This window comes from Rhipicephalus sanguineus, chromosome 2 (assembly GCF_013339695.2).
Source record: "Rhipicephalus sanguineus isolate Rsan-2018 chromosome 2, BIME_Rsan_1.4, whole genome shotgun sequence".
NCBI lineage: Eukaryota > Metazoa > Arthropoda > Arachnida > Ixodida > Ixodidae > Rhipicephalus > Rhipicephalus sanguineus.
In genome coordinates this window covers 62881008-62905328 of record NC_051177.1, presented here as the reverse complement: position 1 = coordinate 62905328, position 24321 = coordinate 62881008, and the positions used below count along the sequence as shown (strand labels likewise).

Genomic DNA, 24321 nt, shown 5'->3' with positions numbered 1-24321 from the left:
AGCTGCGAACTTCGAACGAATTTTCAAGGGTATAAAACCACGTTCGAGATATTAGTTATCAAATTGCGCGACGAGATGCGTGGGTAGTGTTGCAGTTAATTTTGTACTTACGTGCACAAAACAACGTTTTTATTTTAAAACTGGAACAGAAGCCCATTACTATCGCAACTTTAATTGCACTTATATCAAAGTTCGTGCCACCCTCGGATTTCATTCTATGTGAACACGTCTTGTAAATTCAGCGGCAACAATTCTACAATACTTCAGAGAGTTAGGTAGTGATCGTTGGTTCATAATTAAATTCTGTTCGTTTTTCGTACGGGCAATATCCGCTGCTTGGCGTAATCGAGCTTCACCGCTATCTGCCACAGGTGTATTTTGAAAGGTTGTGTCGTCTCCGAAACATTCTTTCCTGCATGGCTTCTGTTCATACCTGCAATTGTCTCTACATTATCAAGGCGTGAGGCCACATTGCCTCAAAAACGAAACGTTAATTCACGGTACATCTGCTGATTCCTCGGGGAACGCCCACCAATCACTCTCGCGTATTAGTATAGCGTGTGGTGTATGTATCGCACGTGAGACGGCGTTAACTTAAACATGCACGCGTACACAGTTCGAAGCGCATTTTCTCCCCACACTATATGCCAGAGCAAGCATAACCTCAGAGACGAGAAACAATGTCGAGGCGCTAGTGTAGTGCAACTTGCGACGTGACTGACAAGTCTTACTACAAGATCTTACTACATGAACTGCAGCCTTACTGCAACAATTTTATTTGAGTCCTAAGGAACTGAGACCTAGGGGAGTCGGAGGCTCCCCCAGATTAAATCGGTGGCTCCGCCCACGATGGGACCGCGAAGTATGAATATCATAAGGCGAAAGCCTTAGATTCCTCATAAAACGCGAATAGTTACCGTCGGCGTCAACACGAACGATGAAAAAAAAAACAAAACGATCATGTGATGACGTTGCCCTATTACACCATAGACCGCCAAAATTTGGTACATCATAATGACGTCACTATGACGTCTTCACATGACATCACTTGATCATTTGGGGGGGGGGGGGGGGGGGATGGTGATTCGACTCAGAAGAGAAAAGAAGATAGCTTTCGCCTTGCAGTGGGACCGCGTGCCTTTTTGCATGCCGTAAGTTTCGGCTTTACGATAAAGAGCCACAAACGGTCAAAATTACCCCCCATCTTTTCTTTTTTTCGAGCCGGCGTGCTTTGTGATCATATCTTGGCTTGTGTATATTTCATAGGCTAACACACGCTCCAGACAGTCAACATTAACTCGGATTTCCCACCTACACGACGTATACATCATAACCACATGTCCTGGTTCCGACGCATAAAACTGCACTCCCTACTCCTTCCAGTTCTTAAAAAAGAGTGCTATCATATAACCTCGAAGTGAAGTACCATGCACGTCTCACCAAAACACACATGCCGTCAGCGCTGACAACGACAAGGTCAGTCTCCTCTGCTGTCATAACTCTCAAGGGAGGAAAGTAGGAAAGTTCAAGCTGCGCTTTTCCCCTAGACTGCCTGCAGCCGCGTGCAATCCCATCGTTGCATCTGGCGCGCAAAAGTTTGGCCGTTTAGCAGCAACTGGCTGCAATTTAGCGTTCGCCTGTCTTTCGCATATCCACCATCACTCACTCTTTACAATCCTTTTAAGCATCGAGCACATACACAGTAAAACCTTTTTTTTTTTTTTCTTAATCCAGTGGCCGTGACGCTAACCAACACATAAATCAGCTGATCGACCATTGCTCGTAAATGTACAGGGCAAGTTTTATGTCACGTCATTTATGGCTCTATGTGACACTGCGTTTCCGCGATATCTCATTTTGATGTGCATATCACAGCGGCTGTACAGGAAAGAGAGATTTCAGAGTAAAAGCAGCGATGTCAACCAGACGATCGCCTTGTTTGCTACCCTACATTCGGTGTAAGGGAACTGGGACTAGAAAGCGGCATAAAAGAGGCGGAAAGTCAGTACTGCATGCGGAGCGAACCCACAACCTTCAGTTTCTTAGGTTGTGGGCTCAGTACCCGCCGATGGCGACAATCTTCGAGCGAACACACGACCTTCGAATTCGAAGGTCGTGGGTGCGGTCCCCATCTGTGGCATATTGTTTCCACTTCGATTCATTTCCACATATGTCATCGCTACACTATAATTTTCAAAATACAAATAATTTATCCTATGCTTTCCTTAGCTTCGTTATCTGTTGATTTCATTAGGCTGCATATAAATGAATATTTATATGTTTCTATAACGACTCGCATTGTGCAATGAACCGGCGGGGTCTCTTGTTGCTGAGAGGTTCGGTCGGTTTCCCGGTCATAGAAGGTTCTCGCAAAGCTGTTACTATCTAGCCCAAGGCTTTTGCATCAAAATTTGGATTGAATGTGATGGCAACAACGAACTTCAGTTGAATGTAATGCACAACCACGTCCACGTGTAAGTGTAAAGTTTGGAAACGTACAACTTTTTCTTAACTTTACACTTATGCATCAGCTATGACTTTAGAAAAAGCACCTAAAACATTTCGTATGTCCTTAAAGTAAGACATCGAGGAATAGCGCTGTATGACACGCTCATGGTGCTCTTATACTGCAAGAAAACATAGTTGAATCGCTTATCCGCGATGTGCATTTGGAAGTACGTACATACATGCAATTCGTCGCTTCTGAGCAATCTGGAACACCGTGGCGGAGCAGCTACGGATGTGGATAAGAATACGGATAGTCACTTGTACCGTGCTGGCTTGATGGCCTTCTGCAACTATGAATAAGAATGTGTGCTTGGATCCCAGAATCGATCCCAACGGCCGTGGGGCGCCGCCGCGCTGCATATCGATGCATATTTCACGAATGTTGGTCGTATACTTGAACCCCATGTACTCGAGGAAAAATAAGCGAGTTGTCTGCTCGAGTCTGAATGGCAACGCATGCACTATCTGCTTCAGCCAGGATTTGGGCCGAGTTAAAAGGCTTTCAATAATGCAAGGGCGGATTTCTTTTGATGTACACGGTGATACGATTTGAAATCACATCGTGCTCACGTGGTCAGAATTTCGGATTGTAGTCGGACTATCATTTCATTGATAAAACACGTCTCGCTGCTTACTGTGAAATTTAACTATTATGCGGCTATCAACAAAATACGGTATATTTGAAACACCGAAGAGCTTGAAAGGCTACATATTTTATTTTGTGGTAACAGGGGCATAGGCAGGACTATATGAACGGAGCGGGGGGGGAAGGGGGGTGGGTGTTCGACCCCTTTCATGTGTATGGCCGTTTGTTTGTATGTGTGCGTCTATAAACATTTGCAATTGAGAGTGGGAGCGCCTGCCTTCTGGACTGTGGCATGGAAGTACAAATGCTGACGCACGCGGACGGCGCTTCCTGGGCGAGTGGATATTTGGCGACTGTTCCGCCGAGCCGCCATTTTGTTTGGGCAGCAGTGTGACTTGCATCGTATTTGTCTCCGGCACTTTCTTCTTTGCGAAGATGTCTGTTTTGCCGCCTACGTGGTGATCAGAATGATGCTTAGGATGGCCGCTGTCCGCTTTATAGCCGTTTATTTAGCAGCCTATACCGTGAGTACTGGAACAGACCCGATGATAGGTTGTGTTGGCTAAATTATGGCTGTTAGCAAGAGACCGCTAATTGATGGCGGATGTAGATTAGCTTGTTGGCAATCGCCTTTTATAACATCAACATTGTCGTTATACAATTTCAATCAAATGTTTTAGTTGTCTAGTAATCTTTTTCACGTTAAATGCTTCATTTCAACCCGCAAATATGATCATGTTTTATTGCGAATACACACCCATTGTCTACGTCGCGAACATTCAGGTGGATTCCGTGTGCGCCGCCGGTGTAGAGCACTCCGAGATCTTTTACATGTTCCATTGAAAATTTATTAAAGAAAGAGACGATAAAATGATGGTTTGTCTCGAGCGCGCAGACATTTGTCATTAAAGTGTCGGCGGCATAGTAATTCAACCTCATGGCAGGACACGCCCGCAGCATGCATGAATCGCGTCCAGACGCACTCGGCTTGCTCTGTAATGATCCACAGTAACTTCAGTCGCTATACCGCCGTAGCGAAGACCTAATGTGACCACGTGTTCGCAACCATTCAAAATTGCATTCTTTCCTGTGTGCTAGATGCAGCGTGACATTGAATGCACCAAGGACGACTGTTCGGCGAATGTGTATATGTTTATGTTTGGCCATGTGTGTACGCACGAAACGACAGCCCGATCGCACTGGAATTCCCGTATATGGCTCGTTCAAATTTGATTTGCCCGGCCATTGTTACATGGACCACCCTTTTACGAGGTACGATTAAGGCTTGCAATGGGTTTTCAAGCTGCGGGTGTCGTGAACTTTCGCGGCCAGCAGACACGCAGGTGAGAGGAGATCGCACAGACATCGGCTTCGGTTATTCTGAGTTGAACCAGTACTCCGCCGTGGGATGGCTCATTACACGCGGGTAAATAACATCGTATGGTGCTCAGCACAAGGTCGCAACACCGCTTTCCTGCAGTGACAGTCAGCACTGCGATTGGTCACAATGTAAAAGTGCAATGTAAAAGTGTCCTTGGAGGTGCGATTGAGTGCAGGTCCGCCTGCAATCAAGCTACATCACGAACCGCGCACCTTTACATCAGCCCCGAGATGCTTCTGACGCTGCATAGACCCCGAATCCTTACGCGGTTGCTGGCTTTTGCACCAGCCGGGAAGGAAAAAACAAGAAAGAAGATACAGAGATGGACGTAGTATGCGAGGAGTTTTGTGCGATTTTATGACGCTATAGCACGTAGTGACATTATGTTCCTTGCACAGCATCTCGGATTCAGCACCTAATAGATGCTGTTACAGAATAAGGAAATGCCCAGAATTAAATATTCTCGTTCACTTGCTATATACCAGAATGGACACTGAGGATACGAATGTGGCTGATAGATCATCACATCAATAACATGACATGCTTGTCAGTTATGTCACAATTAACGATAGCACCCGGGTTAACGAAAGAAAGAAAGAAAGAAAGAAAGAAAGAAAGAAAGAAAGAAAGAAAGAAAGAAAGAAAGAAAGAAAGAAAAAGAAAGAAGAAGAAAGAAAGAAAGACAGAAAGAAAGAAAGAAGAAAGAAAGAAAAAGAAAGAAAGAAAGAAAGAAAGAAAGAAAGAAAGAAAGAAAGAAAGAAAGAAAGAAAGAAAGAAAGAAAGAAAGAAAGAAAGAAAGAAAGAAAGAAAGAAAGAAAGAAAGAAAGAAAGACAATTATGTGTGGTTCATACCCGCATGGAATATGCGGGTGCGAGCCAGGGGAGTGAACCAAACGCTCAGGGCTAGCGTCAAAGACACTTAAACGGAACATTAAGTTCGCCAGACCTTTGTTTGTAATTGGCATCGCGCACTAAAACCTCATATTTAATTCGCAATTTATAATCTGTAGATTACCCTGTTAGCGTTTATAACATTCCATATAACTATCCGATTGATGATCGATCCCCCACAGTATGGGCCACGGTTGACCAGCCAACAAGAATGCGTGCCCCGATCGACTTCCACTCCTCAAACATCACTCGTCTAATCAGCCTCCTGGCCCCACGCGGGTCACTTGTATCTGTACAATCCAGCTAAATACTTGTCATGGCGCGGCTACATGCCTTCATTTCGGCGCGTCCGCAAGGCGTGACTAATCGACAGTCAACTGTAGAAGACATCGCGATAACTATTTGCGGCCTATTTTGCGAGCGGAAAACAAATTCCATGTGTACCACGAAAGTACACCCTGATACACCGAACATATCGATAAACAGTTGGAAAAGAATAGTTTATCAGTGCAAACTGATTGTTATAAAGTGTTTCTCTTTGGTATATACACTTAACGCAAAGCCGGTTGAAGCATTCTTTGAGAAGTGTTACATTAACTCGTGGATGCGGTCCACATGTAGAATGCGACACCTCGTGTGAACAACAGAAATTATAGCAATATCCGACCTCACGTAATCATTGCAGCTGAAGGCGACGCAGTACACATGCTTTTGCTGTATATCCTTGATTGCTGTTTGTGTATTTTAATGCGACACCAATTTATAATAGTTATATAGTATATATAACTATTTGCGACACTACAATCACACGTTCATTAAGACAACATTTAATAATCGAAGTAGTTTTTCTACGAAGCCAACAACAAGAAGCGAGAGTTAAATCGTGTGTGAAGTGAAGAAGAATACGTGTCTTCACGACTGTTTTCCCCGCCAGAGAGCGGCATCAACGCGAACAAACACGACTCAAAACACATCTGGCATCGAAGAAAGTTTCCTTCTTTTCAAAATACCACACGCGTTCATCTGTTTTTTTAATGTTCATACCCACATCGCGCTCCCTTATTCCGACGTCCTTTCGAGAGAACACACTTCCTAGTTCCACAAACGTTCTGCCTAAAACGCATATCATGTTTCTCGTGCAACACGTGTCCTTTTTTTTTTTCCTTTTCTACCATGACTTTTTTTTTTACCCTCTACCCTCTTGCTGTCGTGCTCTGCGAGCTTCTTGGGCGCGCTAACATGCTGAGGAAAGCACGAATGCGGCAAGAGAGCCTTCGAAACTTCGTTATCATACATACCCGATCTGCGCTCGACACGTTCTCGCATAAAGCTGGGAAACGCGCTTTTTTCCTCCCGCATTTATAAAACATGAACAGAGAATGCGTCGAAATATGCGTATTTCCGGATGAGTAAGCACAGAATGTCGTTGTGAAAAGGGAACGCCGGCATTTCCCTTGGTTTCGCATTTCACCGCATATAACGGCCGGTCCTTCAGCGGTGTTGGCTCAGTCCTGCTAGAGTGAACTAGAACAGGGGAGTGCTCGGAACGGCCGCAGCACCAATGTACAGAAAGTGAAGCCCAAACAGGGTCAATCCACCTGCAGCGCTGCGATCGGTAGTCTGCAATGTGTCGTCGCTTAAGAGCTGCGCGCGGCTCCGCAAAAGTGGTGCAGGGGTAGAATGCCCGCTTCCCACTCAAAAGGCCCGGGTTCGAATCGCAGCTGTAGATGGTGCGTTTTTATTCTTAGTGTCACCTTTTATAGCTGTGTTGGTTTTTGCTTTCCTTCTTAAAACTAGCTTCTGTTGCTACGTATTGCTACAAAAAGTAACGTAAAATGTGAAATCTTGTTCGAGTCTCGTCTTCGCGAAAATCTCGGAGACCATACTTTGCGTTTTTGATCAATCCCGGGTGGTGGCGCTGCAAATAACTGCGCTCTCTCTCAAATTTCTTCTATTTTACTTCACATTTCGCGTTACTTTTTGAACCAACACGTAGCAACTTAAGCTAGTTTTAAGAAACAAAGGAAAACCAAAAAAGCTACAAAAGGTGGCACTAAGAACAAAAACCCACCATCCGCAGCTGCGATTCGAACCCGGGTCTTTTGAGTGGGAAGCGGGCATTCTACCGCTGCACCATTCTGGCGGAGCCACGCGCATCTCTTAAACGACGACACATTGCAGACTACCGATCGCAGCGCTGCAAGCGGATTGACCCTGTTTGGGCTTCACTTTTCGAAGCTCGTTCCGGGCACTCCCCTGTTCTAGTACACTCTAGTCCTGCTGCTGAGCTCGAATTTATTTGTGGCCTGAGCACCGAGTGACACTCTTGTCTCTTCCGAGCACTTCCGGTCGAGCCCTTACTTCCGGTTTTCCGAATATTAAAAAAAAAAGTCCTGCAAAAAATATAAGTCGTACGATATCGATGGTTCTGGTTCACGCTTAGGAGTTATAAGGTGGATACATGTGACATGGGAGAAGGACTTTACTTAAAGGGACATTAAAGAGAAACAATGAATTGGTTTAGATTGATAAAGTGCGCTCGGAGAACTCTTGTGTAGTTTATTTCCCCACCATAGGTGTATTATTAGAGGAGAAAACCAAGTTCAAAGTTTCATTTTTAAATTTCGCGCCGAACTTTGTAATTCGTGACGTAAAAGACTTCAAAGAGCATTTAACGTATTTTGGCCCCACTGGCTCGACGAAATTTCCACAAACTCGTTATGTCAAGCCTCTGGCCCCTCAAAGGACAATGTGCTTCGATTTAACCAATTAGGAACTACGTAGGCCCGAGCAGGCGCCGTCAAAAATATGTGACGTCATGGCAAATGGTGCGGGAATTCCAAGGTGGCGTCGCCACCTGTATTTTCTTTTTGCGCGTTTTCTTGCTTATTAATCGTCTTCGCGCAGAAAGCGTGATGTTTTTGGTATCGTGGAAGACTACTTTACTAATGCGAGAAAAATCGTTTTGCTCTTTAGTGTCTCTTTAAAGTAAGGGCCAATCAACTGTCAGGATAATGAATGAATATTAGTTAAATGAGTTCATTGAAAGAGTAGACGACTTTCTGGTTAGCAGCTGGGATTGTAGCGGCACCTGCCGGAGCAGGTATCAACCACGCTCTTCTTTCTACATGGCCTCTGAGATCTGCTTCAGCAGCGAGGCTATCCACAAAGTTAACGCAAGAAATACGTCAGGGCACACGAAAGCCGACGTGTGAGTGCCGATACCGTTACCTACGTATTGGGGTCGCTTCCGATTTTAGATGCGAAGCAGGTTTTGCGCTGGGTCGTGTCCATAGTTTCATTGGCGACCGTCCCACCTAGCGTAGCCATCTGAGCGCGCGCTCGCGCCAAGGAGAAGTCTTCTTCCTCTTGTTCTTCGACCGCCTTGATGATGATACGTGCAGAGCACTTTAGGGGCCCGGGCTGCCGTATGCTGTCCTAGCTTGGCGTAACGCAGACAAAACCATGTGTGCTGGCGCGCGCTAGAGCGTTCGGGCCTGTGTAAGGGGCTGGGTAAGACTATATTCTAGTACACTATAGTAAGACGCTGTGGCCTCTCCCCCTTACACTCTCTCAGCAATCACGTGATGGCGTCGGGGAATGAGATTCTGCAGACGCGCGATGAACCCGCGTGGCATGCTCCAACAAGAGTTTGGGACGAGTAACAGCAACAGCACCTACAGTGAATTCATGGTGTGCTCCACTTGCAAGGGCGCGTTAACATCGGGCAAGGTGCCTGTGATGAACGGAACTTTAAGTCGCCCATGCGCTGCTTCGCATCCCCGCATGGTTCCCTTTAGTGGGAGATGGTGTAATTTTTTAAATTACATTTAGTTAGTTAGTTAGTTAGTTAGTTAGTTAGTTAGTTAGTTAGTTAGTTAGTTAGTTAGTTAGTTAGTTAGTTAGTTAGTTAGTTAGTTAGTTAGTTAGTTAGTTAGTTAGTTAGTTAGTTAGTTAGTTAGTTAGTTAGTTAGTTAGTTTCGCCAACTCTCCACAACATTAAATTGTCAAGCCAATGTTAAATGATGACAGTTGAAGTGAAACGTCACAGGCATCTAAAATTCCACAGTTAACTTACGGGGCTGTCATTTGCAATGAAAATAAAGCACAATAAATTGAGAAAAAAATTATTGTTGTGTAAATCACGTTCTAAATGCAGTCTGACTGGATGCGACTGTAGGAAACAGTCTTCCGCTGCTCCAAGGTACTTCGCGAACTGTTCGAAGTCACCTTTAGAAGAAATGAAGACAACGCGAACACAATAACGTCCCCTTGTTTTGCGACACCGTACGGGCATTCCTGGGAAGACTGTGGGGCTATTTTGTACGTGTTTTTTGTACGTACAAAATTTGTACAGAACGGAGGCGGGACCGAACGGAAGAACGAGAGGAAGCAAGCAGCCAATAGCTAGCTAAGAAATTTGGGAATGTTTTCAGCGCACGAAAAAACATGAAATTGTTATAGCTGAACATTATTATTATCTGACATTGTTTTTCAAAGCTTTAAACTGAAGAAGGCGATTACTTCAACAATTTATTTGTGTTAGCATCTCGACATGGCGCTAGGTGGTGTCACAGTTTCGAGGGACGGTTGATAGTGGCTCTCCACGCTGTTCCAACCAATGCTTCAAAGTATTTGTCCACTTGTAATATTTGAACAGCGCCAGTACTCGAACCGTTATTCAGACAAAAGTGCCGCCGGAACCAGGGGCGGATCCAGGTGCCAACTTTGGGGGGGGGGGGGGCGGTTCCTTCATCTGACCGGGGGGGGGGGATGGTAGGGTAGGGATGAGGAGAGACAGGCACTGCAGGCAGGCGGGGGGAAGGGCTAACACATGCTTTGGGGGGGGGGGGGGGGCGATCGCCCCTACCGCCCCCCCCCCCCCTCTGGATCCGCCACTGGCCGGAACTCCCCTTCAGTCATCACCTCAACGCATCTTCTACCTCGGGGCTTCGTTTCAGTGTGACTGCAGCAGCCACGCAGGCGACACGAAACGGCATGAACGAGAACGGAGACACCATTTTCGCAAACTGTCGCAAAAGGGAGATGGCTGAACACCAGTCAGCGCGTGAAGCCGCTCTTCCTCTCCTCAGCCCACGCGCATACGTTTCGATCCAATCCAAGTCATCCGGAGACCGTTTTGTATCCATTTTTGTCAATGGAACGGGGAGAGGAGGTCGACGGAACGAGGCAACACCACCTAGACTAGCCACCACCTAGATTAGTCTAGGTGGTGTTGAACGAGGTCTCCGGCCGTTCTGTGGCTATCATGTGACCGTTTTATGGCTTTTGCAGGGTATTCTCACGTCTTGGACCGTTAAACAATACATATTGAATTTGAATCGAGCCTCGACCAACCCCGTGCAGCTCATAGAACGCTCCGCCTCCGTTCTGTGACAGAATGCTTACAAAATAGCAACCCAGCGCCGCAAACACAAATAAAGATTAATTGGAGGCACCGTGCACATGGTTGGAAGTCAGCGCTCTTTTTCTGTCCTTTCAAGCTGCAGTTCTTGTACATTTGTGGAGGTTGTGGTTTCCTTTCTGAACAACGAGAAATTTTTCTTTAGTCCACTTTAACTTGTCCTAATTTACACTTCATTTAAAAGCTACATATGATTAACTCCTCTTATGCTTTCCTCTCAGTTTCTTATGTATGAATGTGCCTTAACAAACAGGCACCTTTTATTTAAACGAAAAATAAATGAAGGAGTTGTCGTCATTTCTTGGCAACGGCCACCCCTTTCCACTTGATTGTTGGGATAGAAAAAAAATTAAAAAGAATATATATATATACATATATACAGTCCTGCATTTGTTAAGTTCAAAAGTTCTCATTTGAACAGAACACACAAAATTGCAATGCACACTTTCACTGTAGTCCGCTCAATATTGATCGCAAATATTAGTGTCTTCAAAAAAAATTAGCTCACCTTGCACTAATTTACTCAAGGCTGGGTCACAGCAGAACTCCTGGGCACCTGGCTGATCCTGGTTTTACTAGGCTTTCACTCTCTCACCTACCTCTATACGTTACTATACTATACTATACTATACTATACTATCCTATACTATACTATACTATACTATACTATACTATACTATACTATACTATACTATACTGTACTATACTATACTATACTATACATGGCTATTTTTGCTCTCTCTTTTTTTCAGTCTCTCTTTTTATCTCATTATTTCTATGTGTATTTGGTATCTCTGTCTTTCTATCTTCCTCTGTCTTCCTTTACTTTCTTTCTCGCCCTGCCACGGTGGTCTAGTGGTTATGGCGCTCGACTGCTGACCCGAAGGTCGCGGGATCGAATACCGGCCGCGGCGGCTGCATTTTCGATGGAAGCGAAAATGTCTGAGGCCCGTCTACTTAGATTTAGGTGCACGTTAAAGAACCCCAGGTGGTCGAAATTTCCGGAGCCCTCCACTACGGCGTCTCTCATATTCATATCGTGGTTTTGGGACGTCAAACCCCAGATATTATTATTATTACTTTCTTTCTCTTTTTTTCTATGCCTTTCTCTCTGTAGTCGTTCTCTCGCCTTCTATATTTTTCACTCTTTCTTCCCTTTCGTTCTATCTATTTCTCTCTCTCGCTTTCTTCTCTCTCTCTCTCTCTCTCCCCCTATTTACTCAATATCCCCTCCTCCTTTCCCTCTCCCTCACCTCACCCGCACTTCTCTGTCCCAACCCCTTGTTATACTGCACTATGCAAGGCTATGTTATGCTCTGTTAGCGTGCCTGGATAGCCGAGCGATTACGACGCTCACCTTCGGATCATTGGGACGCGGATTCGAGTCCCGCCTCGCCAGAAATAAAGGCAAAAAATTCTCTTTCTCTTTCTTCCTGTTTCTTTTTCTCTCTCTCTCTCTCTCTCTCTCTCCCTATACTCGCCCTCTCGCCCATGAAGTTATTGCATCCCTCGTCGGACAAATCGCCGCACGTCTTCTGGTAGCGAAGCAGAAGGCGATGAAGAAGAGGACGAAGATGGCGCGTGCCGATTCATGATGATGATAATTTTCTGTCTACGACACACGGCAAACCTCTGGCGTAACAGCTATGCTGTAAAACAGGCTCCTGCTTCTCGCATGTGAATCGCTGCATGTAGCACCGCACACCGCTACGAAGGCAAGCCGAAATGCATCAGGGCATTTTAGCACGCACGCAAGAAGAAAGCGAGAAAAAAAAAAGCGAGGGTGGACTTCGATGCTATATTTTTCAACAACAAGAATACTACTGTGATGTACTTGGCGCAAAGTGGGTGACGCCCACATGAAATTATCAACTAAAGAAATGAAAGGATTGTTTCTTGAGCGCAGCGCACGTGACCGACGCCATGCCTTGTCTTCCAACTTTTCCCACAGCGTTCACGCACCCTTCACGGCCAAGGTCGTCGCGCCGCTGCTGTGATGTACTTGCCTTTTGTAACTTTTTGGTTGCCAAGAAGCGAGATTTATAAGTAGACCAAATGATTATAAGAAAATAATAGTATCTGGGGTTTTACGCGCAAAGCTACTATGTATGTGACTATGACGCACGCCGCCGTGGGGGACTTCGGATTAATGTTGAGATTAGGCAATTTTAGAATAGCGTACGCAAGTCTTTGCGATGGCTTTTCGCGCAACTGCGCATGCGTCGTACGCTAACCGCTTGCGGGCTCCAGAGAGCTTTAGCAAGTTACGGAAATACGGTACGCAAATACGGTAAGGCAGTACGGTACCGCTCCTCCTTTCCCGGTCTTTGAGCGGCCAAAGCACAACTGCCTATTATGACCACATATGGCTCTTTAACGTGCACCTAAATCTGAGCACACGGGTGTTTCTGCATAAATGCAGCGCCAAGGCTGGGAATCGAACCGGCGTCCTCGAGAAAAGCAGTGCGAAACCAAGCTACCACATAAAAACACACAGTATGTCTGTTTCCTGCGGATACCGGGAATGTTTGTCCATCAGCCGTCGTTCATACTGATTGTAGGCGGACCAGATGCGTGAAGAACAGTACTGTGTATGTGTGCTTCTTTTGGTCGTCCCGTCTTGGCGCGCTGTTTTTCACGCATCGTTCGTAGTAGTATTAGGTTTACCCCGCGGTCTGCCTTTGTTCCAAGCACGTGCGACTACTGACGCAGTCAGCAGCCGCACGTGCTTGGCCATTAGCTTTCGCATGCGTTTGACCATCCGCCAAAGAATGTGGGGAAGGGAAGCGACAAACGGTGAGGATGATCTCCCAACCTCCCCTTTCAACCGAGAGACGGTAACCGCGTGAGCGTGCACTTCATGCTCTTTTCTCTGGAACTCCAACGACAATCACCTACCACCTGGCCTCTTCGTGATGGCGCCGAGCCCGGCGTGCTCCCGCGAAGGTTGTAGAAAATAGCGCCATTTTTCTCTCTTCTTTTCAAAAACCATTGCAGTCGCCCTCCTTGACTGCCTTGACACGTGTGGTGTGAGGATAGGATTCCGACCTCAGCGGGGTGCTCGCCACCAAATGCTTTAGATTCGTGAGGCCACGGTAAGCCACGCTAGCCCCGATTCGTCTCGGTTTGCGTTCACGGGAAACAGAACGCACCTGCCCCATTGGTCGCGGAGTCGATACCGGCCGCGGTGGCGGCATTTCAATGGAGGCGAAATGCTAGAGGCCCGTGTTAAGCCAAGCCACCGGAAAGAATGGTAGAAATAATGTGGACACCTGCTCGCGCCTCCCTAAAGGGAAACAACACGCTCACTGTAAGGCCCGAGAACTCATTGTCTTCAATCAAGCTCAACCTGGTTGTTTTAGGAAACTGTGTGTTTCCCTGTGCATAGCGTTACAACCGCGGGGATCTTGGTGTAGGGGCATGCCGCTTCGAGCTCTCCGCTAAGCGAGAAGCTGTTTTGGGCTGTCTGTTTTGTTTTCCTTGCGAGAAAAGAAGCGATATTTTTATTTTATTTTTGTTGTTTTTGGAGGGGGGGGGGGATTGAACGAAACAAGAAATACGCCCGTACATTCCTTCAACGACAAAGAAACGCGGAAAGGTGTCACGCTGTTGTTTGCCTGCGACCAAGTGGTTACATGGCACTTTACATAATGCTCAACGCACACATATAGCAGACACTTCGACATTTCCTTATTCTTTTCTTTCTTTCTTTTTTCCGGTTGCACGAGAGCGTCGACCAAGAGCTTCGATACTTGAACACTTCCGCGACACGCGCAGACAACCTCCTGCCGTTACGGCACCTTGTCAAGTTTCTCGATATGAACACGAAAGACCTGGGTATCCTTGAACAGCTTCATTGAACTGACGTTATCTCGTATGTATCAGCAGTGTACACGACTCTTACCAGACCACGAAAGCGGCATAAAGTCAGACCGTCTGCCCAGGCAGCGCTGCGAAAAACACCGCCACCAGCGCCCTCATCGCAGCCCTCGCGCTAAGTGGGTAGTACAAAGAGAGCCGTCCGCAAGCGAATGTGCATACGCCACAATATACCCCCTCTTTCGTGGGTGTCGAGGCGCGGTTTCTTGAAAATCACGGTTCTGGAAAGCTTCTTCCGCACAATCCACGCTTCAGAAACGTAGGAAGCTCATGAAAGCGATCTAATTATTTCGGCGCGCTGCAACTCGCAAGTACAAGCGAGCATCGCTCGACATCGAGTTCGAGGCAAGCCCTCCGACGTCCGTTCTGTAGCACCTAAATGCGTTAAATTCGGGTATATAGGTAATGTCAAAGCGATTAAGTACATACGCGATCAATTTACTTAGCTATGTAGCTATGTATCAATTTACTTAGATCTTACGATCAGTAGTACAAAGCTCGCTGTATCAGGGATGAATGGCCCCGGCGATTTTCGCCTTTTCAGTTGCATTCTCCCTTCATCTCTCTCTTCCTGTGCATTGGACTGTTTTATTGCGCATCCTCAAATGGTCTCTTGATTGTTTTCTTACGTTTCTAGGTACTGCAAATGGGGATACGTGCGTGTCCACCTTCGCAGGGTACAACCAAAGGCAAAACCGTGTCCTCCGAGATAGCTACGGCAATCGCGGAGGCCACGGGCAAAACAAACCTGATGGTGGTCACGACCAACATTTTGCGCTTTACTTGTATGACGCACGTGTTAGCTAGTTAGAACCGGAACTCTGAGCCTCCAAAAAGTACGTCCGCAATGCTGTGTGGTGACGACCAACTCAGATTATAGGATGTCGCGGTGTGCGTATCACGCGTCTTCAGTCTGCCCCTAGCTGCTCACTCCGTGTTACATGGCACGCACCGCAGTCAGAGCCTCTGCTGAGCTTCATAGTCAAGGTTACCATGGTTCTCCATCAGGGCTGCGCAAAACAACAGCAGAGCCACATTACCACACCTTTTCATGCGACCGGCTGCGCAGAACGCGGGTACTTTGCGCACCCAACACGCTTGCAACGGCCCGTATTCAGCGCTCACGCCTTTCTGCTTCATGCGACAACTATGGAAATCGGTAAAACTGAACGTTGTTATCCAGTCCGCTAAAAGCAACAGTAGCGTCGATTGCGGCGTTTCTTCGTAGCTTGTGTGGCGGTATCGTATGCTCTTTTCGCCGTCGTTCTGGCGATTGATCCAGCAAACACTTCATGGCGGTTCGGTGGTGCATCCAACTAGCGGAGAGAAATTCACAGCTCTCTTTCTGGGTGTCAACTGCGCAAACACGCAATATTAAGCTGAGTCGTTGTTTCGCACTCGCAATTTTCACCTGGTCCCACAGCAAACTGTGCAAGGGAGTCGGTCTTTGTACTACCCAATACGTCTCCGACAGGCGGCGCCACGCGTCTTGAAAACTCCAGAGTCTGAAGGAAAACACAGAGCGGCGCCATTGTTTGAACTACTTCTTCCTCCTCTTCAGCAGACTCCCCCACTACCAGTTGTTGTTGTTGTTCTTCTTCTTCTTCTTCAGTCACGTGGCGCAACCCACTTCGGCGGATAGGCCATGAATCGGACTTTTTTTTTTTTGTTAGCGCCAGAGTAAAAAAAGACGGCAGATCCCACGCATTGTGGGAATCGATGTAATGCGAAGCAGCCAGCAAAGAGCTGCATACATCGTCTTGTATGTCATTGAGGAAAATGCGTGTCATGGTTTCCATGTTTACTCCTATTATTTATGTTCGTCACACAGTAACGTCGCGCAATACCAACTTCGGGGATCAAGCTAGCAAAACGGCCACCAGCGCGCCATGAGCGTGGCATGTAAATCATGCTGTACATGACATGCGTGTCATGATTTTCATGTTATGACTTGTCATTTATGTTCGTCGTACAGTCATGTTACGCCATACCAATTTTGGTGTACATTCGATTAACCAAACTTCCAGGAGAGCACAAAGTCGTAGGCGGATAGATAGATAGATAGATAGATAGATAGATAGATAGATAGATAGATAGATAGATAGATAGATAGATAGATAGATAGATAGATAGATAGATAGATAGATAGATAGATAGATAGATAGATAGATAGATAGATAGATAGATTGTAGCGAAGCCTTTATTGAGTAATGGGTTGCGCTCTCTATAGCCTTCTAATGGGTCGTCTCCTTTGGCTCTTCGCGCTCGCGCTCTTGAGTCCGTGTTTGTGCCTTGACTGTCGCCATTGCATATCGTCGCCGACTACCGTCCAATAAACGCCTCAACAAATTGGTGGAGAGTGCTGTGCTCCTATTCGATGCCCCTGGAGCTGAGATCCCGTACCCTACCAACTACCATGCCTCAAGACGCTGCTCAGCAAACGTCTCCTTCCACAACGACCGCATGCCCCGGTGTCCCCCGCATCCGCGACCCTCCTATCTTCACCGGCGCGGATGGGACCGATGTTGAGGACTGGCTTGCGATGTACGAGCGTGTGAGCGTACCAAACAAATGGGACGAGGCAGGCAAACTCAGCAACCTTGTTTTCTACCTCGCGGTTGTGGCAGGCCTGTGGTACAACAACCACACCACCGAGTTCCCCACGTGGTCTGCTTTCAAGACCGCCATCATCGATGTGTTTGGCCGCCCTGCCGTTCGTAAACTGCAAGCCGAACAACGCTTACGTGAACGAGCTCAGCAGACCGGTGAGTCCTTTACGAGCTACATTGAAGACGTCCTGGACTTGTGCAAGAAGGCTGACGCGGCCATGCCAGAGTCTGACAAGATCCACCACGTTCTGAAAGGCATCGACGACGATGCCTTCACTATGCTGCTCGCCAAGAACCCTCGTACTGTGGCCGAGGTGATTACGCTCTGCCAAAGCTACGAGGAGCTGCGCCGGCAGCGACTGCTGACCCGTCGACCTCCATCACGCGACGCCGATCTCGCAGGCTTGTCGGCCATTTCTGATCAGTCCGCCTTGCTCACCGAGATCAAGTCATTCGTGCGCGAGGAAATTGCCCGCCAGTTCTCCCTACTGGCCTTCCCTCGCCCGCAGCATGTTGAACAGCCGTCGACCACGCTGCTGGCTCCCTTACGCCGCGCTATTCAGCAGGAAATCGCGGAGGTCATGCCGGAATACCACCAGCCCCCTCCGGCACCTGCGCCGCTCAGTTACGCGCAGGTTGTAGCCAGGCCACCCCAAGCGATTCCTGTGGCTGCCCCACTTACTTACGCCGAAGCCGTCGCCAGACCTCAAGCCTTCGAAGCGAGTGGGCCGGCTGCGTTTGCCGACGCCATACCTAGGCCACCGATGCAGCCCTTCATGCAGTCGTATCAGCAGACGCCTCGTCCACCGCGTCCTGCTCCATGGATGGGACCTACCCCGGCGAACCGATGGCGCACTTCTGACAACCGCCCGATCTGCTTCGCGTGTGGTTGCGCCGGTCATGTCGCCCGCTATTGCAATCGCGTGCAGCCGCCTCGTGTAGCCTCAGCCATCCCCAGCCAGTCAAGCCGCCCGTATTACGATTCACCGCCGCCTATGTCACCGTCGTCTCGCCCAGCTCCATCTACCCACCGTTCGCCGTCACCACGACGCCGATCACTGTCACCGATGCGGCCACGGCCGGTCACACGTGACCAGGAAAACTAGTCGTCGCAGTCCACGAGGCAAGGGCTGCGACGCTATCGAACTGCGAAAGCCCTCAGCGAAGCCCATCAAACGTGTTAGACGTGTTTGTGGACAGTGTGCGCGCATCTGCCCTTATTGACACTGGAGCCGCCGTATCCGTTATTGACGCCAAACTTAGCCGACTACTGCGAAAAGTGACGACGCCACTTCCCGGGCTCTCCCTCCGTACAGCAAGCGCCCAAAGTATTCACCCTACAGCGGTGTGCACAGCCCGCGTCATGATTAAGGATGCTCTGTACGCCATCGAATTGATTATAATTCCAGCATGCTCTCACGACGTCATCCTAGGATGGGATTTTCTCTCCCACCACGACGCCGTGATTCATTGCGCACCCGCCGAAATAGAGCTCTCACTATTCTCTGATCTGACGCCGGCTGACAGTCCATCGTCTGTGAGCAAGGTACTCGTCAAAGACGACACCAAACTGCCTGCATACTCGTCAACGGCCGTGTCCGTCTACTGCGCCAGTCTCTCCGACACCGTCGCCCTAGCTCCTCTCGCCATCCGACCGTGTTTGCACGAGGAAAGGCTTGCTGGTGCCCTTCGCGACCGTGCAAGTCACTCAGGGCAGCACGTCAATTTTTGTTATCAACCCATCTCCGTACAGTGTTACGTTGGTGCGAGGAGAATGTCTCGGCAGCGTGGAACCCCTCGAAGACGCACAAGTTATGGACGAACCAGATGGCACGCACTGCCCCAGTTCCGGCACGCTCAGTTCTGTTACCACGTCTGGTTCATGGCCCGCTGATGTATTTGCTTCTTCCATTGCTGACAACCTTACGCCGGACCAGCGTTCCCAGCTTCTAGACCTCTTGGAAGAATTTCGCGCTTCTTTCGATATTGCTCAAACTTCTCTCGGCCGCACGTCCACCGTTACGCATCGCATCGACACTGGCGCCCAACCACCACTGCGGCAACGTCCATATCGCGTATCTCCCACAGAACGCCGCGTAATCAACGAGCAAGTCGACGACATGCTTCGACGCGATGTTATTCGACCATCTAACAGCCCCTGGGCGTCTCCTGTCGTACTTGTTGCGAAGAAGGACGGTTCTGTGCGGTTCTGTGTGGACTACCGACGACTCAATAAGATCACTCGCAAGGACGTTTATCCGCTGCCGCGAATCGACGACGCGATTGACAGCCTACAAGGAGCCGAATTCTTTTCGTCTATCGATTTGCGCTCAGGGTACTGGCAGGTACCTATGGCTGATGACGCTCGACCGAAGACCGCCTTTGTCACGCCCGACGGCTTGTACGAATTCAACGTCATGCCGTTTGGGCTGTGTAATGCGCCCGCCACCTTCGAGCGCATGATGGATACTGTTCTGCGCAACCTGAAATGGCACACGTGCTTGTGCTACCTCGACGACGTCGTCGTTTTCGCTCCAGACTTCTCCACGCATCTTCAACGCCTCCGGCATGTGTTGACGCGTTTGAGCGACGCTGGTCTGCAACTGAATTTAAAGAAGTGCCGATTTGCAGCACGGCAGCTGACAATACTCGGCTATGTCGTGTCCAAGGACGGAATTCTCCCCGATCCAGCCAAACTTCGGGCCGTGACCGAGTTCCCGAAACCTACGTCCGTCAAAGAACTGCGCAGTTTCGTAGGACTGTGTTCCTACTTTCGGCGCTTCATTCGAAACTTTGCGACTATCATATCACCGCTGACGAAGCTCCTCGGAAGTAACGGGCCCCTCCATTCGTGGTCGTCGGAGTGCGACGACGCTTTCGCAAAGCTCCGTCGTTTGTTGACGTCGCCTCCCATACTACGCCACTACGACCCTACGGCCCCTACAGAGGTACACACAGACGCCAGCGGTGTTGGCCTTGGCGCTGTCCTTGCGCAGCGCAAACCAGGATTCCCTGAATATGTCGTGGCATATGCAAGTCGTACGCTTACTAAAGCCGAGACCAATTACACCGTCACCGAAAAGGAATGCCTGGCGATCATATGGGCCCTTACAAAGTTCCGACCCTATTTATATGGCCGCCCATTTGATGTCATCACCGACCATCATGCACTATGCTGGTTGTCGTCATTGAAGGATCCCTCAGGTCGCCTCGCCCGCTGGGCACTTCGCCTACAGGACTACGATATTCGCGTGCTGTACCGCAACGGACGCCAGCATGCTGACGCCGACGCCCTCTCGCGCTCCCCGTTGCCTGACAACGATGCCCCCTGCTCGGTACCTAACAATGTTGTTTCTTCCATCGACGTTCACACCATCGCTACCGAACAACGCAAGGATAAATGGATCGCCTCGCTGATAGACTTGCTCACTGATCCGTCGGCAACACCAATCACTCGCGCGTTGCGTCGTCAAGCCCACCATTTCACCATTCGTGACGACCTACTGCACCGACGCAATTACAACGCCGACGGCCGCCAGTGGCTACTTGTGATACCCCGCAGTCTGCGTTCTGAAATATGCGAGTCTTTCCACTCTGATCCACAATGCGCGCACTCTGGGGTATCAAAAACTTACCACCGCATTCGACAACGATACTTCTGGCGAGGGATGTACCGCTACGTGCAGAAGTTCGTTCGCTCCTGCCTCGATTGCCAACGCCGAAAACCTTCAACGCACGTGTCACCCGCCGGTCTACAACCATTACCTTGCCCGAACCGTCCGTTCGGGCGCGTGGGCATCGACTTGTACGGACCACTTCCTCTGACATCGGCTGGTAACCGCTGGGCCATCGTCGCTGTTGACCACCTTACGCGATACGCCGAAACCGCCGCTCTCCCAGCTGCTACTGCGCGCGATGTTGCCTCCTTCCTGCTACACCGATTCATGCTGCGTCACGGTCCACCCCAGGAGCTTCTCAGCGATCGAGGCCGTGTCTTCTTGTCGGAAGTCGTCGAAGCCATTCTAAAAGAGTGCCGTGCTGTTCACCGCAAAACTACTGCTTACCACCCGCAGACGAATGGGCTCACCGAACGCTTTAACCGCACGCTCGGCGACATGCTCTCAATGTACGTCGCCGCCGATCACACAAATTGGGATGCCATTCTGCCCTTCGTCACCTACGCCTATAATACCGCCCCTCAAAGCACAACTGGTTTTCCACCCTTCTTCCTATTTTACGGAAGGCACCCGTCCCACACCAACAACACGATACTCCCATACAAGCCGGATTCAACTGAGTGTGCGCTGTTGGGACCGCGGGTCCTGCGGGTCTCATCATTGGTAGCTGGCCCCCGTCATCGGACCCTTCGTCCCGCCATGTCCGAGAGAAGAGGCGCTCGTACGAACAACGACAGAGATTTATTTACATGGTAAAATGATCAAGTGATCAAGCGACAAGCGACAAGCGACGAGTGACCAGTGGCAAGTAACAAGGCAAGGGACACATACAGAACGTCTTCGGCCTTTTATAGCGCCGCGTTGCCAACCCTGGGCGCATTGTCCGCGTCTTCAGCCAATACGGTCGTCTCGGCGCCTTGCCCACGAGGGAGGGGAAAGACACCACACATGGAGAGGGCACAAACTAACACGATGCCCAAATATGGTCACAAAACCTCAAACGATGCCCAAATATGGTCACGAGCTCACAACACCAAGAGCTTGCACACGGCAGATTCCAGAATTCTCCCGGCGAGGGGGAAGAGCCTGAATGGGGAGATGGGGAGGGGTCGACGGCTACTCGGTCCTCTGCGCGCAAGACCGGTATGTTGACCTTTGTTCTCGCTTGCCCGCGAGGTCGTCTCAAGTGCATGCTGCCCCTGGAATGCGTCGACGATCTCCTTGACGGGTTTGCAAACGTTGAAAGAACCCCAATGCTGGGGACGGTCGTAACAGTCTCTCGCGCGGGGGGGGGGGGGGGGGGGGTAAAGATCTCGATGGGCTGAGGTTTGCAGCCACAGTCCGGAGAGATCAGCGCTGCCATCCGGTTTGGTGAAGATTTTCCTTGATGACCACCTGCTTCATTGTGGGCTCAACAGACAACACATACGCTCATGAAAACAGAACTACTCAGCCGGTGAACGCCGGACAATTCCGCCAAACTCAACCAGGCAATTTTCCCCCTTTACTGGCATTTAAAGGAAGTACACAATTTATTCAAAATTTTACTCCTGCGTTAAGGTGAAACTAACTACAACACTAGAAGCACACCAAGCCTGAAACCCTGGATAGCAGTGTCTTCAATGTTCTCAAACAAGTTCAATCGAACCCGAAAAGAATAAAAAAAAACATAATGAAGAACCCTTGTTTAGGTCAGGAAAAAAAAACGTGCCAGAACTCTCGAGACAGCCTCTCGCGTCAGGGGCATCGACTCAAGCCATCAGTGTTGCCATGAAATATCCCCTTTTAGTATCGTACCTCAGCGTACGTTGTGACAAAACTAGGCTCTAAGCAGCAACAGGCCTATCTCTACACTAAACCTACTTCGCGCTATACATAAAACACAAACAAGTGAAATTCGGTTCCACTCGAGAAACGCTATCACTGCTTCACAATTAGCGGTCGTACCAATATTCACTCATGACTACCGTGACAAACCTTACGCAGTCAGCTCACTCCCGTGCGGGTCACTGCTTCCGCACAAGTTACCCATAATATTGCGCCCACAACTATTTCGCACCAATGCTTATAGGGTGTATGCACGACCGGCATCGACAGCGACATGCAGGCAAGTCTCGCTGTGCACTCTGGGTAATCCGCCATTTTGAAGCAATAACAAGCAGACGAGCAAAGCAGCGTGTATGACCAGTCGATAGCTGTCATGGTTTACTGCGCCGTTGTAGGCTGCAAAAGCCGTACGTACACCAAAGCCGAGAAAGAGAAGGCTAAGCAGAACAGTCAGAACCTCAGCAACTTTCGGTGTTTCAAGATTCCAAAGGTGCGGGTTCATGAATGCGGCAAGACGAGGCAGCTGTCGCAACGCCGGCAGCGCGAGAGGATCGCCCGCCTCAACAGGAAGGGTGTCGCCGATAATCCGCAGAAGTACAAAGTGTGTTGCCGACACTATTTATCACGTATGCAAGTCTCGCACCTACGTTACCTATTTTAAAGCGCTGCCCGTTCCTGTCATTGTAAAAGTGTTATTTTGGGCACCGCGGATGCAGGCATTGCTTTGAGCAGAGCGTTGGTGTACTCTGTTTCGCAGGGCCACAGTCTCCAGTGGGTGCTGCTGGCTCTGCAAGGGCTTTTCGGCTCACGAGCTGCACTGGCATCGGCACCTATTCGTCGTTTTTTTCATCGTCGACGACGCGAAATCCATTTCAGCGATACTAGGCCTCACATCCAATTTCCTGATGTGCATCGGCAGCCACGAGTTGGCGCTGTCCGTGCACGAACGCTCCTGCCGCACGCACACGCCGTACTCTACGTAAAAAAGCAGTGCCGCGACATGGGAGCACGCATCGCCGTTCCCGGCCATGCACGTACAGTGCGCGGCAACGACTTCACCGTCGCACTTGCACAGGGCCCATGAATCCACAGGTTGCCTGTTGAGGCTCTGCGAGTGGTTGACCTGGGCAAAAAGATAACATTGTATTCCGCTAGAAGAATAAAACACTTTAACGTACCTTTGTTTTGAGAATCACGGAGTCTTAGGAAACTTCCTTAACCGATGGCTCGCGCATCCAACCACTGGTCACAAAATTGTGACCTTCTAATCCTTTTTAAGCCTTTAGTTGCTGGCGGGTAAGGAAGCTGGTCCTCAAAACAAGGAACTCGCTTATGTCTGCGGCGTCGATTCACGGCCACAGGTTGACGTCTCTTACGCAGTCGCTTTCCCGAAGCTCAAAGGGGTCCACACCACACAGGGCAACTTTCTCACTGTAGCGCGCCTGGTCTTTGACGCACAGCGTCGCTGCATAATCCGTTTGATCATGCGTCATTTTGCCGCAAAACAATGTTGCATTCTTGCACAGAGATGCCAAACC

The 24321-nt window shown here is 49.0% G+C and overlaps 2 protein-coding genes across 4 annotated transcripts in view; both read left to right on the top strand.

The window, feature by feature from the left end:
- Positions 1-24321, top strand: part of LOC119383105 (elongation of very long chain fatty acids protein 4) — a 225967-nt gene that overhangs the window by 160025 nt on the left and 41621 nt on the right. The window lies entirely within an intron of this gene.
- On the top strand, positions 23027-23973 carry LOC125757160 (uncharacterized). Its single transcript, XM_049412419.1, has 2 exons — positions 23027-23384; positions 23541-23973. The coding sequence occupies exons 1-2, from the start codon at positions 23157-23159 to the stop codon at positions 23865-23867; spliced, it is 555 nt and encodes a 184-aa protein (XP_049268376.1). The 5' UTR covers positions 23027-23156; the 3' UTR covers positions 23868-23973.

Excerpts from the sequence above, each read along its gene's own strand:
- LOC125757160 (XM_049412419.1), top strand. The coding sequence starts at position 23,157 with ATGGTTTACTGCGCCGTTGTAGGCTGCAAAAGCCGTACGTACACCAAA. Across the intron at positions 23,385-23,540 it reads ATAATCCGCAGAAGTACAAA|GGCCACAGTCTCCAGTGGGT; the intron begins GTGTGTTGCCGA and ends TCTGTTTCGCAG.